This window comes from Stegostoma tigrinum, chromosome 24, assembly GCF_030684315.1.
Source record: "Stegostoma tigrinum isolate sSteTig4 chromosome 24, sSteTig4.hap1, whole genome shotgun sequence".
NCBI lineage: Eukaryota > Metazoa > Chordata > Chondrichthyes > Orectolobiformes > Stegostomatidae > Stegostoma > Stegostoma tigrinum.
The window spans coordinates 32,665,041-32,682,067 of NC_081377.1; the positions used below are offsets into that span (position 1 = coordinate 32,665,041).

Sequence of the window (17,027 nt, forward strand, 5' to 3'; positions counted from 1 at the left end):
TGCCAATGTGGCATATGGTATCCAGTGTAGCCGTTGTGGCTTCCTCTACATTGGGGAAACCAAGCGGAGGCTCGGAGACCGCTTTGCAGAACACCTCCACTCGGTTTGCAATAAACAACTGCACCTCCCAGTCACGAACCATTTTAATTCCCCCCCTCCCATTCCTTCGACGACATGTCCATCATGGGCTTCCTGCAGTGCCACAATGATGCCACCCGAAGGCTAAAGGAACAGCAACTCATATTCCACTTGGGAGCCCTGCAGCCCAATGGTATCAATGTGGACTTCACAAGCTTCAAAATCTCCCCCTCCCCTCCCCCACTGCATCCCAAAACCAGCCCAGCTCGTCCCCACCTCCCTAACCTGTTCTTCCTCTCACCTATCCCCTCCTCCCACCTCAAGCCGCACCTCCATTTCCTACCTAGTAAGCTCAGACCGCCTCCTAAACCTGTCTGTCCTCCCAGGACTGACCTATCCCCTCCCCACCTATACTCTCCTCTCCACCTATCTTCTCTTCCATCCATCTCCGGTCCACCTCCCCCTCTCTCCCTATTTATTTCAGAACCCTCTCCCCAGCCCCCTCTCGGAAGAAGGGTCTAGGCCCAAAACATCAGCTTTTGTGCTCCTGAGGTGCTGCTTGGCCTGCTGTGTTCATCCAGCTTCACACTTTGTTATCTTGGATTCTCCAGCATCTGCGGTTCCCATTATATCTGATCACATTCTTGACTTGAGCCAGGATTTGTAACCTGCTGTTGTAGCCACTGTACTGACATGCTAGACCAGCTCAGTTCTGGCTAAACATAAACCCCTAGATGTTGATGCTATGGGATTCAGTGACGGTAATGCCACTGAATCCCAAGGGGCGATAGTCAAGATTCTCTCTTATTGTGAGACAGTCAGTGCCTGGCACTCACGTGGTGCAAACATTACGAGCCACTTGTCAGCTCCAACAGGGAAATTGTCCAGGTCTTGCCACATTTGAACAAAGACTAATTCAGTATCAGACTAGTTACGAACTGAGCTAAACATTAAGGGAAGTTCATAAAAATCAGGAAGTGGTCATTGATGAAGCAGCTGAAAATGGTTGGGTTACTGAGGAACTCCTCTAGAAATGTCCTGGTTCAGAGATGAATGACCTTCAACAACCACAACTGACACAAAGGAAGATGGTTATGATTACAACCAGCAGAGATATTTCTCTGTACCAATTCCTACCAAGTCTAAATTTTGATAGGGCTCCTTGATGCCACACACCGTGATGCCATGTGCAGCCTCAGATTCAATGGGAATTGACTTGACTCTCCTCACCTCTGGAATTCAGCTCTTTTGTCCATGTTTGAACCAAGGAATGAGATCATGGGCTGAGGGGGCCTGGCAGAACCCAAAAAATTAGCATGTGAAGAGGTTGTTGTTAATAAATGCTGCTCGAGTGCACTATTGATGACCCCTATTGATGGTAGAAGAGGCAGTAATTAACCAGGTTGGATTTGTCCAGCTGCATACACAGACATATGGGCAATTTTCCAAAATCAGTTTAATGCCAGTGTTACAAGATACTGTATTAGGATTCTCTTTACTAACTCACTCAAGCACTGCATGTTTACTATACCAAATTTCCACTCATTCCTAAAACCACATTTTTGTAATACACCTTACTCTTCCAAGATAAACTAAATTAAACATCCCTTCCAATCCATTACTGTTTCTCTACATCTTTCAATTCTTGTTGGCCCCATACTGCAAGCAGTGTTAAGACCTGTTTCTGTATCAACGGGTACACATGAATTAGTGTTAATATTTAACCTACTCAGAACATAGCTATTCCCACCATTGTGTCTCCATAACTCACTCGAAACTATGGAAAAATTACAATATTAAAATCAGCCTGTATGTAACAATCCCTCAGGACTTGAACAGGTTGCAGGACATCTAACAGTCTCCTCCACTAGCATGTCCCTACAGTCTGCTGCCCTTTATCTCTTTGAAATTTCTTTTAAAGACTATCTATTTCTATAATACTGTACTACCTATTTCTAACTTTTATTTAGGACTGCCATCTTGTACTAAGTGCAGATTTATACTTTTTAAATACATATATAAAATGGGGCCACCTTGCCCTCTAAAACTTACTTTAAAACAGTACTTCATGAAACTGCATGAATGAATGTGTAAGAACGGTCAAAATTGACAATTATAGATGAAATCTCACGAAACAGCTGCAGGGGACCAGTTTAATATTCTTCTACACTTTTGTTTATTACATGTTTTCTCACTTGTTTAGATCAAAAAGGTCTAGTATTTTTATTAACATTACTAACTTTAAAGACAAAAGGACAACAGCTCTTAATTATGCAAGCTCCGACTGGACATTCTTATCCCATCAAGAGTAACAGCCAGCATTTAGCAAGTGATTAAATATCTATCCTGGGGAAGTAGACTGTCACGCAAACTTGTGTACAATAACTACAACTATATGACACCATAGTGCTAAATTTTAATATCTTCACAATGATGTCATTACTGATCACCCCTCAGGCCCGTTTTACCATTCAACAGATCACGGCTATTCACACCATCTTTCCACCTTGGTTTTGTAAAAATTAATGACATTACCCAATAAAAATGGGTTTTTATCTTTTCCAATTGACCCATCTAAACAGACCTTTATTTTATGGGGTCGGGAGAGGCAGTATTCCCTCATTCTTTTGAGAGGGGAATGTTCACAATACTACCCGCAAACAACCTAATTAAGAGGTGTTATTTTTACTGGGATCCATTAGGAAAGGAGATATTATAGCTTGGACAAAGAACATGAGGGCAGATTTAAGAGGTGGGACATGCTGTCCGAGCAAGAGATGGAAGCAGAAGCAACATCACTCAAAAGGAAACAGGTTTATCATTTGAAAGGCAACAGTGCACTGTTATGGGGAGAAGACAGGGAAATAGCACAAGGTGAACTGTACATTCAACAAGCAGAACAGACAACAGGATAAGTGATTTGGTTGTTGATAGGCAGCAGCTATATGCCAATAGCAGCAATAATCTGAAAACTACAATGCAAACATTGCACTGAAGGAAAAGCTTTTCAGACTTGTCATTTAAAAGATATTGGATATTTTAATTTTATACATGTTATACTTTAGCATCTATCACTTTACCAAGTTGTGACTCTAGTATATTTGACTACTGTTGTAATGATCAGTTTGCCTATTGCCTCTTCTACACTGCATTTCAGAGTTAAAATGGCAAATGCAAATTAAAACTTTCACTCATTTGTCTTAATAATCAAAGGTTATTGAATTCATACTTTTCACAGAAATCGCAAAATAAAAAATTATGAAATGCAAACAGAATTGAAAAGCCCAGCCCTGAATCAACTTCAAAACACATTTTATATTAACAGATTAAATTACCAAATGTGGGTGTAAATCTGATGTACCAACAAGAAGCATAACATTGGAGATATGCTGTGTTCTTCACACCCAACATTGTCCAATTGCTTGAAAACAGCAATTACTGCCTTTACGGATACTGTTGGGTACAATTAGTGACTCCCCTCCACCTACCTTCAGGAACCCAGATGTGGCAGTGACAGGTTGGAAAGCTTGTACCGTGCAAAACCACCTGATACATCACACTGCTGCAATTGGGCTCCTCAATGTACTTGCACTTGTTTACTGCTGCAGTTCACTCTTGCAAACTGCATTAATCAATTCCCAGTTCAACTGTCAATCCCAGTTCTCATTACCGCTAGTGCTGGAATGGAGACTAATTAGTCTTGATATGATTAAAAGACATCAATATATGCTCACAACACCATACTTTCTACTGAAAGATTCTTCAGACAATTCCTGTAGAGGTAACAACTATATAAACACAAACCATGAACAATGCATCCACCACGATCGAAGAACATCCTCTATCAACCAGTTAGCCACCCCAATAGATGATCTACCACCTCTTGGGATGCTGCCCTGATCGTGGTAATTTTTGATCAAGTGAATGGCCCAATAAACTGTTCACAGCCATCTTGCTCCATAAACACAGCACTATACCTCAAAAGGACATGTTAATAAAACACAATATCTCAACACTGAACTCAAACTTCAGTTCATTTTTTCATGATTTCGACTGCTCCCTTTGCAATGCCTGCAGTTTAATTTTAGTCTCAGAGCCATGCACTTGCTACTCCACATACCTGTTCTGTACAGAGTTAGCTGCTGCATGCATCACAGCAACGGCTGCATCCTGAGCCTTGCGGTTCATAGCTGGTGGTGGGCACATTCCTGAGCTCATTTGTGCCGATAGATTTGCTGCATTTGGTGTCATATTGCCTCCATACGGCCGGTTACCCATTGCTGCAGGGCCCATCCTCCCAGGTGGCATTCCAACGTAAGGTGGGGCTGGACCCTGCCCATGCATCTGGTTACCAGCAGTCAATGCATTCATGGTGCCTCCCAAGCCATAGTTTGTATTGGGCAGTGTGTTATAGTTCGGCTGTCTTGGGTAGCCCCCTATTTAAAGAGAACAAATAAATAAACATGGCAGAAACATGCCCCAATCTACTGGAAATAAAAAGAAAATGTCAGCAGCAGGCCAGACATTAGAAAAGCAGGCAGGTAACAGTTAATTCTTGAGCTCAAAATTTCATTAATATTTTGCTTTTACCTCAATCTGTTTACCTTGATCCAGATAAAACTGGAACAAAAACAGAATTCAAACCTTAATTGAAGGATTTTAAAAATGGTGCTCGACAATAAATGACCCCAAAATAACTTACGAAAGTGAATTACTGATCCACAGATACATGGGGATTGCACAAAGACATCAATGATATAGAAACCTGCTACACACACCTGTAAACAAACCCACCACCACCTCATCTACTTCTGCAACACTAAAGTATAATAAGAGCTTAGTGCGATGAGAAAATAACAGCAAGGGGCAAAAATAGCACAATGTGCTCACAGAATTTGGCGAGGCAGCAGACATTGGTACATTAGGACATGAGGAAATCCCTGACAAGGTGTAGCTACACGTGCAATGTTGTAAAATGTGTGAACAAAGCAACAAGGTTAATTTATCCAATAATACAAATCCACACAAGTACCCAAGCGAGTATCTGCCTCTACTGCCAGTACCTCTTTCCTTAAGAAAGGGGCCCAAAACTGTTCACATCAATGTAACACTGGTCTGAACAGTACTTTGAACGGTTTTAGCAAAACCTCCCTTCTCAAACTCCATTCCATTTGAAATAAAGGCTACCATTTTAGTTGCCTTCCCTACTGCCTGAACGTGTAATATTAGCTTTTTCAGATTTAGGAGGATTCCCAAATCCCTTCATGCTGTAGATGTCTATAGACTTTCTTCATTTAAAAAATATTCAGTTCCGCTATGTTCCTGGCCAAGCTCTGAAACCTCATTCTCCCACATTTTACAAAGAAAAAACACTAGCCTAATGGCAACCAGCTAAACACCGGTTCTGGGGAAGATGGGACTATTACAAATTGGACGGTCTACACCTGAACCGGACTGGAACCAATGTCCTTGGGGGTGTTTTTGCTAATGCTGTGGGAGAGGGTTTAAACGAATGTGGCAGGGGGGTGGGAACCAAATATTGGACAGAAAAGAGGTAGAAACGAAAGCCTGTAGGGAACTAGATAATGGAGTCAGTGTGACTAAAGGGAATAGTAGTCGGGGAGCAGATGATGAGCACAAAAGGACAGGTGGTCTGAGGTGCATTTGTTTTAATGCGAGAAGTGTAGTAGACAAGGCAGATGAGCTAAGGGCTTGGATTGGTACCTGGAGGTACGATGTTATTGCTATTACTGAGACTTGGTTGTGGGAAGGGCATGACCGACAACTAGTTGTCCCAGGATATCGATGCTTCAGGCAGGATTCAGAGGGAGGTAAAAGGGGTGGAGGAGTTGCAGTAATGGTCAAACACAGTATCACAGCACACTGAAGGAGGGCCCCATGGAGGACTCAGAAATAAGAAGGATGTAGTAACAATGCCGGGGCTGTACTACAGGCCTCCCAACAACAAGCGTGAGATAGAGGTACAAATATGTAAACAGATAATGGAAAGGTGTAGGAGAAACAGGGTGGTGGTGATGGGAGATTTTAATTTTCCCAACATTGACTGGGATTCACTCAGTGTTATGGGTCAAGACGGAGCAGAATTTGTAAGGTGTGTCCAGGAGGGTTTTCTGGAGCAGTATGTATGTAGTCCAACTCGGGAAAGGGCCATACTGGACCTGGTGCTGGGGCATGAACCCGGCCAGGTGGTTGATATTACAGTAGGGGGCTACTTTGGAAATAGCGATCACAATTCCATAAGTTTTACAATACTCATGGACAAGGATAGGAGTGGTCCTAAAGGAAGAGTACTAAACTGGGGGAAGGCCGACTATACCAAGATTCGGCAGGATCTGAGGAATGTAGATTGGGAGAAACTGTTTGAAGGTAAATCCACATTTGATACGTGGGAGGCTTTTAAGGAGAGGTTGATTAGCGTGCAGGAGAGACATGATCCTGTGAAAATGAGAAATAGAAAAGGCAAGCCATGGATGACAGGTGAAATTGAGAGACTAGCCAAGAGAAAAAAGGAAGCATACATGAGGTCTAGGCGACTGAAGACAGGCAAAGCTTTGCAAGGATATCCTGAATGTAGAGCGAATCTGAAAAAAGGGATTAAGAGGCTAAGAGAGGACATGAGATATTGCTGGCAAACATGGTTAAGGAAAATCCCAAAGCCTTTTATTCATATATAAAGAGCAAGAGGGTAACTAGAGAAAGGATTGGCCCACTTCAGGACAAAGAAGGGAAGTTATGCACTGGGTCAGAGAAAATGGGTGACATTCTTAACAAGTACTTTGCATTGGTATTCACCAAGGAGAGGGACGTGACGGTTGTTGAGGTTAGGGATAGATGTTTGCTTACTCTAGGTCAAGTTGACACAAGGAAGGAGGAAGTGTTAGGTAACCTAAAAGACATTAAAGTGGACAAGTCCCCAGGTCCGGATGGGATCTGTCCCAGGTTACTGAGGGAAGCGAGAGAGGAAATAGCCGGGGCCCTAACAGATATCTTTGCAGCATCCTTAGACACAGTTGAGGTCCCAGAGGACTGGAGACTTGCTAATGTTGTCCCCTTGTTTAAAAAGGGTAGCAAGGATAATCCAGGTAATTATCAACCGGTGAGCCTGACGTCAGTGGTAGGGAAGCTACTGGAGAAGATACTGAGGGATGGATCTATTCCCATTTGGAAGAAAATGGGCTTATCAGTGATAGGCAACATGGTTTTGTGCAGGGAAGGTCATGTCTTACCAACTTAATAGAATTCTTTGAGGACGTGACAAAGTTGATTGATGAGGGAAAGGCTGTAGATGTCATATACATGGACTTCAGTAAGGTGTTTGGTAAGGTTCTCCATGGCAGGCTGATGGAGAAAGTGAAGTCACATGGGGTCCAGGGTGTGCTAGCTAGATGGATAAAAAAAACTGGCTGGGCAACAGGAGACAGTAGTAGAAGAAGGGAGTTTCTCAAATTGGAGACCTGTAACCAGTGGTGTTCCACAGGGATCTGTGCTGGGACCACTATTGTCTGTGATATATGTAAATGATCTGGAGGAAGGTGTAGGTGGTCTGATCAGCAAGTTTGCTGATGACACTAAGATTGGTGGAGTAGCTGATAGTGAAGGGGACTGTCAGAAATTACAGCAGAATATAGATAGACTGGAGAGTTGGGCAGATAAATGGCAGATGGAGTTCAATCTGGACAAATGCGAGGTGATGCATTTTGGAAGATCAAATTCAAGGGCAAACTATACAGTAAATGGAAAAGTCCTAGGGAAAATCGATGAACAGAGAGATCTGGGTGTTCAGGTCCATTGTTCCCTGAAGGTAACAACACAGGTCAATAGAGTGGTCAAGAAGGCATATGGCATGCTTTCCTTTATCGGACGGGGTATTGAGTACAAGAGTTGGCAGGTCATGTTACAGTTGCATAGGACTTTGGTTCAGCCACATTTGGAGTACTGTGTACGGTTCTGGTCGCCACATTACCAAAAGGATGTGGATGCTTTGGAGAGGGTACGGAGGTGGTTCACCAGGATGTTGCCTGGTATGGAGGGTGCTAGCTATGAAGAGAGGTTGAATAGATTAGGAATATTTTCATTAGAAAGACGGAGATTGAGGGAGGACCTGATTGAGGTCTACAAAATCATGAGGGGTATAGACAGGGTGGATGGGAAAAAGTTTTTTCCCCCCCCAGAGTGGGGGACTCAATTACTAGGGGTCATGAGTTTAAAGTGAGAGGAGGAAAGTTTAAGGAAGATATGCGTGGAAAGTTCTTTACACAGAGGGTGGTGAGTGCCTGGAACGCGTTGCCAGCGGAGGTGGTAGACGCAGACACGTTAGCGTCTCAAGATATATTTGGACAGGTACATGGATGGGAAGGGAGCAAATGGACACAGACCATTAGAAAATAGATGACAGGTTAGACAGAGGATCTCGACTGGCGCAGGCTTGGAGGACCGAAGGGCCTGTTCCTGTGCTGTAGGTTTCTTTGTCCAGTATTACTTCCCCTTCTAGCAATGCTGATTCAGCTTGATCATATTCTGTACTTCTAAATGTTCTGCTATCACATCATTAATAATTGACTAATATTTTCCAAATAACAGACGTTGAGCTAACTTTTTATTTCGTCATTCATGGGATTTAGGCATCACTGGCTAGGCCAACACTTATTCCCCACCCGTTATTGCCCTTGAGAGCTGCCAAGTAGTGAGCTCTCCTTTCGAAGTGCAGGCTCTCTTTTAATTAGCTGTACCTGTGACTGAATTTTGCTCATATTTTGGGGCTTTTGGGATAAATTTTTCCACTGCCCTCGTGAATTTTGAGCAAACCACCAGACTCACCTTGAGGTCCATACTGGGCACCTTGAGGCCCATAGTTTCCAGAGTTATTCTGTTGATATGGGCTCATCCCAGCATGCATCTGACCTCCAGAAGGCTGACGTGGTGACAACGCTGATCCTGTCTGTGGGGAGCTGTACTGTGGCAACTGAGGGGGTCTCTGCATGTAGCCTGCAGGGATGGAAAAGACAGTTCAGTTAAGACAAGATGTTGCTTTAAAAGCAGAATACATCATTCACTGCAAAATTAATGCATTACGCAAAGCAGCTTGTTTCATCTTACTTGTATAAGAAAGATTTGTTAAGAAAAAGGGAATGATTTCTCCGAAGAAAATTTGTTAAACCTAATTAACTTAAATTCAGGGAAACAGCTCCAATTAATTGCCCTTTGACAATGAACAAATTCCAGTGACAACAGATCTGTAGTAAAATATTAGGAGTTTCCCACTTGCAAGTTTAATCACATATATTCAATGTGTCTAACCTACACCGTCCACCCAGGCAGTGCGATCAGTTTGTGGGGTATACAGGCAAACTAAAAGTGTTACTGGTTCACTGCCCATTTGTTTTAAAGGGGAGATGCTCATTTGATATTCGAGAATAATACAAGGCTGTGGGAGAAAAAGGTCAGTGGAAATTAAGTTCTGGAATTGTCAAAGGAGAGAGCAGAGATGTGATACACTGGATGGACTACTTTTGCTCTGTAAATTTCAGCACACAACCAGATGGGGTGCTCCAATTAGCCAGGTAACAAACTGCCTGGCCCCTCAAAGTGTATCACAGCAAGACTGATGCCTTCTAAATGGGGAATGAATGACAGAAAATGTGCCCAACTGCAACACATTTGTAAAACTGTTGCATTGCAAAGTGAATGTATAGAGTCTCTAGTCCATACATCCTTGCGTACACAATAGAGAAAGGTCAGCAAGATATAAAAGGGACGTAAGGGGCAAATTTTCACGTAGAGGGTGGTGTGCATATGGAATGAGCTACAAGAGGAAGAGGTTGAAGCTGGTGCAATTTACAGCATTTAAAAGGAATTTGGATAGGTAAACGCATAAGGGTCTACAGGGGTATGGGCCAAGTGTTGGTAAATAGTTCTAGATTAATTTAAGATATCTGGTCGGCCTGGAAGAGTTGGCTCAAATGGTCTATTTCCACGCTGTATAACTTTGATTCTGTAACTGTAAACAAATTAAATGTGGTTTGTTATTCTAACTTCCACGTCAGCGACAAAAAACTAGTCAAGAACTCACCTCGGTCCTGCCCCATAGCAGATGGATTCATGGAAGGGTGCAGAATTCCATCGGACTGGCCACTTGGAGGGCGAGGTGGCATTTGATTACCTATCGAGCAAAGAATTATATTAGCTATTTGTTGAATTTGTTATTACTGAAAAGCACAAGGCAGCAGGGCGTCATGGGGATAGGAAATTGGAGCTTCAGCCCTTTAAAGAACTAACAAGATGAGCTGAGTGAAGCAGTTACACCAGCTGATAATACAGACACAGGTAGGTATGCAGCTCACACACTTCACATTTGGAAGGCAGATGCTCAACTGCATCAATCTTCAATGCAGTGCTCGAGGTATGGTCTGGCTGGGCTTTCCATCTGTTTTCAGTAGTCCTCCCACATAGCTTTTATTTCCACAATGAGGCTACTTTGGAAAAGCAGTATCATTCACACATCTAATTCAGCTTAGAGGATGAAAAAAACCAAAAGGATTTATTCCAGAGAAATTCCTGCTCTCGAAACTTACAAGTACAAACCTCATTCTATTTCCCAGTTTAAACTTCATAAATGTGAAGATAAGATTAAAGACGACAAATAAAGGTTCCTTACGTTGGTAGAAGAATTGACACATACTTTGCATCTGTCTTCACAAAATGGGGTGCAAAAAATCTCTCAGAAATGGTTGAGAGCCAAGGATCTAGTGAGCGGGCAGTATTTTGGAAAATATGTATTAGTTGGAAAATTGAAATTAATGGGATTACAAGCTGGCAAGTCACCAGGGCACGAGAATCTACATCACAATACTAAAATAAAACCTGATGCATTTGTGGTCATAATCCAAAGTGTTAGGCTCTGCAGCAGTTCCTACAGATTGAAAGGTGGAAAATGTAATAACCCCACTATTTTATAAGGTAAGAGAGGAAAAAAGACAGAATTACAGAAGAGTTACCTTAACACTAGTAGAGTGAAGAGTGCTCGGTTCTTTTATCATTTATTTTGTAATAGAACATTTGGAAAGCATTAATGGGGTTGGTCAAAAAAAAAGTCAACCTGTTTACAGAAAGATAAATCATTTGCTAAACAAGTTTAGTGGATTTTTTTTTGAGGATGTACTTAATAGAACTATTAAGGAAGAACCAGTAGATTTGGATAGTCAGAAGCCTTTTGATAAGGTCTCTCAGAGGTTAGCAGTCAGAGTTAAAGCACATTGGTTAAAGCACATGGGTCAACAATTGATTGGTAGAGAGGAAAGACTGAATAACAGGCCTTTTTTCAAGCAGCAAGAAATAGCTAGTTCGGTACCACAAGGATCAGATAAGTGCTTGGGCCTCAGCTATATATTTGAATGAGGGAACCAAAAGCAACATTTCTAAGTTTGCTGATGACACAAAACAAGGTTGAACTGTGCTTTGTGAGGATGCAGCAAAGAGGTAGCAAGGTGATTTAGATATGTTGAGCAAGTGACCAAACATGGAGTAAAGACAATTCAATATGCCAAACGTGGAGTTACTTACCCCACCGTGGGGGTCGTGTTATTTAAGTAGTGATATATTGGTAACATTTACTATACAAAGGGATGTGTGCACGCTTATCATGCCAATTGATGAAAGTACACAGGCAGGTTTTCAAAGGCCTGATTGAGCCCACGCCGGGAGTATTGCATGCAATTTTGGTCTCCCTACCTAAGAAAGAATACACTTACAATAGACAATGTGTAACAATATTTCTGACACCAGGAATATCACAACACCTTGAGGAGAAATTGGTTTGAATGGGCCTATATTTACGAGTTTAGAAGGATGAGCGAGATCTGTTTGAAATGTGTAAATTCTAACAGGGCTGGACAGACTTGATGCAACGATAGTTTCTTGGGATGGAGAGTTTACAACCAGTGTACATGGTCTCAGGATATAGGGTTGACCATTTAGGACTGAAACAAGGAAAAATGCTTCAAAGGGTAGTGAACCCGTGGAATTCTCTACAACAGAACTCTATTGAGGCCAGATCATTGAATATATTCAAGGAGGCAATAGGTACATTTTTAGATATTAAAGGCATCAAGGAATATAAGAAGACAGCAAAAATATGGTCCAGGATGAAGGATCAGCCATGATTTGATTGGCAGAGCAGGTCTACAGGGTCAAATGGCCAACTCCTGCTCATAGTTTCTATGTTTTACCATTCACCCAGTCACAGTAAAATGGAGCTAATTTAGGGGCAGAGTCCCAAGGATACACTGCATATGAGATCCTGAGCCTGGTTCTGTTCAGTCTCCTTAAACCAGGTTACAAACACACCAATTAATACCTTAGTTTTGACAATTTTGAACTCTCAAATTTCTACCCAATATCGGCAAAGATGAAGTTGAAAGAGCTAGACAAGAACCTTAAAAATTCTTCTCTCAGTCTGACGAGGTACTGGGTTTCACAACAGACGATACCAGGTGAACCCACCCACCTCATGCCCTCCCCAGATCACCCAAGAAAATTTACTCAAGGCCAACCTCGGATTAAGCTGCCCCCATAAACAGAATGGGAGGAAACGGTGATGAACCACTTCTTCAACCATAGGCTGTTCTCTCCCATGCTTGATGCTGATATATTCATAGGGAGCCTAACAACAAATGCAGGACAGAAGCAGCCTGTGATTCACGCAGTGGTGTGAGTGACAGTCAACAAAAGCTGGAGGAAACTGGAATACTGTGCAAAGCCATCAAGGGAGCTCCAGGAGCAAGCACTGCAGTAACAGAGTTACAACAAACACGTAACAGTTAACTGTGACCTCAGCAATCCACAAAAATAACGTTCAGGAGCATGACGTTTTTCTAAATAGAAATGTAGCAGTGTTTTTCTTAAAACAAACATCTATTGATAACTTATGCCTGCCGCTTGTGTCATTTATATAGTGATACTTAATTAATGCTTGTATGTTGTGGCTTCACACTTAATAAGCAGTGATAACTACTAGGGATATTGATGATTTGCTCCTAGTCTGCTTTTATGCAAGTCTAAATCCTTCATATCAACAAAATCACTGAAGATATTGGTACTAAGGTGACTGCATCATCTACTGAAAGACTTCGTGAAACTAAAAAGGAATCTCTGCCCACAGAAAAATAGAGTTCTTGAAAATCTAAAGAACTGCTCTTGAAAGAAAAAAATCATTGAGCCTTGCCAGGTATACCCTTCTGCAGGATACATTTACAAACGAAACTTAGACATTCCTACCTGGTACAGCTGCTGGGGACAGTGGCCCAGACCGGGACTGGGTTACACTAGCTGGCGATCCTACAGGTGAAGGTGATGGACCACGAATTCCAGGCAGATGTGGGGAGGTATGAGGAGAGAACGGTGACTGTGCAGGGTTACTTTGTTCCCCTTGACTGCTGGAGATTCCTGATGTACTCACTCCTGGACTCAGTGCTCCCTCTGTCCCAGTCGGCAAATCGTCAATAGAACCAGACAAATCCTATAAGCCCAGAAAAAAAAACTGATTGGTCTACTCTTCGTGAGTAATGGAGTTTATGTCAGGCTGTTTCTTACACTAATACATCTCCAACCTCATTTCTACAGGCACTGAAATGGTGAAAATTGTTTGAATTGAAAAGAAATTGACCAATTGTACGTACATTTGCACGGCCTGGGAGAGTACTGAATAGCCTTATGGAGGACCCAATGTGTTAGATATTGCAAAACATAAAAGAACTTCCTTCACGAGTGGAAGGAATTATCTTAATAGTCAAACAAAATTCATCTACTTTATAATAACTAGTTCATGCTCTTCTTTTAGACTAATTTCCAGAGAGTACACTACCTGGTAGAGAAATGCCAGGAAAAAGTGCCTGCCACATGCCCCTCCAACCTTGCCCTCAAACGAACACTGCTCTACATTCAATAACTAAAGAAAAGACAGTTTTTTAATGTCAACAGATGAGGGCCAATGGGGATGTGAACAGAAGTGATCAGACTGAACAGCAGAACTGGCTTTAAGGGCCAAATGGCCTACTTCTGTTCCTGTCTTCAACGTTTCTATCTCTCTACTTTCACTCCATTCCCACGTTGTCACTCCTGCCAGATGGTGTGTTAATGCTGTCACATTTGAACAACTTGTGCCATTCTCTCTCATCCACCATCGCTCATCTGCAACCATTCAATGTCATCATCCAAGTGAGTCACTTGCATCTTTTAACTCCAAAAGGCTATCCACCATCTACAACATACAAACAAGGAACAGGAGTAGACCATTTGGTCCTTCAAACCAACAGTAAGATTTTGGCTGATCTGATTTTAACCTCAACTCAACTTTCCTGCAAACCCTGACTATCTTGATGAAATGGTAATCAAGAATCTACCTCTCATGCTATGAAAATATTTAAATATTCGCACCCCCTGCCTTTTGAGGAAGGGAATTCCAAAGACTCCCAACCCCTAAAGCATGTTTCCTCATTTGGCTTAAGTGGGTGACCCTTTTTTTGGAAAAAAAAGCCCTAAAGCTCCTACTTCTACTCACAAGAGAGGAACTATCCTTTTGACATCCACTGGGTCAAGTTCCTTCAAGTTCTTATGTTTCAATTAAGTCACTGCTAACTCTTCCAAATTCTAGAGGAAACAGGCCCAGCCCAACCTTTCCACAAGGTAATCTGCTCTTTCCAGGTATTATTCCAGTAAACTTTCTCTGAACTGCTTCTACTATATTAACATCCTTCTGTCAATACAGTGGCCACTACTACATAGTGTTCCAAGTGTGATCTTATCGATGCCTTACATAACAACTGAAGCATAATCTCCCTACTCTGGCATTCAATTCCCCTTGCAATAAAAAATAATATTCCACCAGCTTTCCTCATTACTCATGTTACCACCATACTTACCTTCTGCAATTCAGGCACTGGGACACCCAGATCTCTATCTCAGATCTTTGCAACTTTCAACATTTAGATAATGCTTTTATTTTACTTTCTGCCAAAAATAGAAAATTCTGTACTTTCCCATGCGGTATTCTATTGGCTAGGTCTTTGCCCACTCAAAGTTAGACTTATGTCCTCTTCACAACTCATTTCCCTGTCTTTGCCAACAGCAAATTTCGCTACTACAGCTTTGGTTCCTTCATTCAAATCATTTATATGACTTGTAAAGTTAGGCCCTGACACACCACTTGTGACACCCTGCCAGCCTGAAAAAGACTATTCTTTCATGCGAGCAAGCCAATATTGTGTCAGTGTTACCGTATTCCCTTTAATTTTCTGTAATATCAAAAGTTATGGCACCTTATAAAACATCTTCTGAAACTTAGGTATAATACACCCAATAGCTCCCCTTTGCTCACATAAGAACAAGGAGGCAGCCACCATCTGGCCTGTTGAGCCTGCTCCGCCATTCAATAAGATCATGGCTGATCTTTTCATGGACTCAGCTCCACTAACCCACCTGCTTAGTTACAAGTTCACAGGACAAGTTACTCCAAAGAATTATAATAAATTAGTTAAATAATTATCACATTAACAAAGTCTCTACCTAATTACCTTGAATTTAATCAAGTGCCCTGTTATAACATCTTTAATAGCAATTTCTAACATTTTTCCTGTACCAGATATTAAAAGTAACTGGCCTGTAGGTTCAGGCTTTCTTACTTCCTTTTAAATAAAAGGGATACTTAAGCAATTTACAAATCTATCACAACATTCTTTAAATATAATGAGTTTTAGCAAATTAAAACAAATGCATCAATTACCTCAGTAGCTGCTACTTTTAAGACCTCAAGACAAAATCCATGAGGACACAAGGACTTGTCAACTAGCAGTTCCAACTACTAACTTAATGCCACTTCCTTGGCTATTATACTCAAGTTCCTCCATCCCTCAGTTCTTGAATTATCAGGAGATTATTTATACCCTCTCAGTGAGGATCAAGGCAAAATGTGTTCAATTTGTCTGCCATCTATCTTTCGACGCTAATTCTCCAGATGTTGTCTACAGAACCAGTCTAACTCTGGTTTTCTTTAGATATCTCAAGAAACTGTTCTTATCTGTTTTTATATTTTGACCAACTTTCTCTCATACTCTTAATTTTCCCTTCCTTATTAATCTTTCAGTGTTTGCTGTTTTTAAAAAAAACAATTCTGACAATGTAATAGGTATTGGATTATAAATCTTTTCATGGAGTTCGATTCCATTTTTTAAAAAAAGTTAGCCACGAATGGCAGGTCCATTCCTTAGACTTTTTATTTGTTGGAATGCTTCTGTGTTTTTTGAACCATCCCCTTACATGTTTGCATCCTAACCTATCCTTTAACTACCAGTTCATTTTCACTAGCCCTGCTTTGATGCTCTCATCTGTATTCTCTGAATCTTCCTGTCACTGTCTGGGCATCCTTTTTCATATTAATTCATTCCTCAGTTGCCCATGCCTCACCGATTTATCACAACCTGCCTACAATTTACATTAAAAATTCATTGACTCCCTCATTATGCAGTTCACAAGAACATCAGTCCAGTACAGTTCAGGTGTAAGCCATCCTAATGGTACAGATTCCACTTGCCCCTATATTGGTGCCAGTGCCCGCAGACCAGAATTCACTTCTCCAAACCAGCCATTCAGCCACACATTCCTCTCTCTAACCTTGTTTACCGCATGTTAATTTGCACGTGACTGGGTTATAATTCAGAGATGATCAGCTTTGAGATTCTACTTAATTTGATGCCGAGCTCCTCAGACCAACTATTTGAACCTCTTCTTCATCCATCCTATGTCATTGAAGCCTACATGGATCTTCCCTCGCCCAGTCCATGTTGTTCTCCAATCCAGAGCAAGTATCCTGAACCCCGACCCTGGGCAGACACCACATTTGAGCTCTCCTCCTTTACTGCAGAGACCAGCTCCAATCC

At 41.7% G+C, this 17,027-nt stretch overlaps 1 protein-coding gene across 2 annotated transcripts in view; it reads right to left on the bottom strand.

The window, feature by feature from the left end:
* Positions 1-17,027, bottom strand: part of LOC125464965 (AT-rich interactive domain-containing protein 1A-like) — a 128,335-nt gene that overhangs the window by 32,939 nt on the left and 78,369 nt on the right. For both annotated transcript variants that reach the window (XM_048557942.2, XM_048557940.2), the window contains exons 5-8: positions 13,372-13,612; positions 10,169-10,258; positions 8,917-9,084; positions 4,199-4,514 (exon numbers count right to left, since the gene is read on the bottom strand). In XM_048557942.2, coding sequence (XP_048413899.1) covers positions 4,199-4,514; positions 8,917-9,084; positions 10,169-10,258; positions 13,372-13,612 — 815 coding nt within the window. The remainder of the gene's footprint in view (positions 1-4,198; positions 4,515-8,916; positions 9,085-10,168; positions 10,259-13,371; positions 13,613-17,027) is intronic.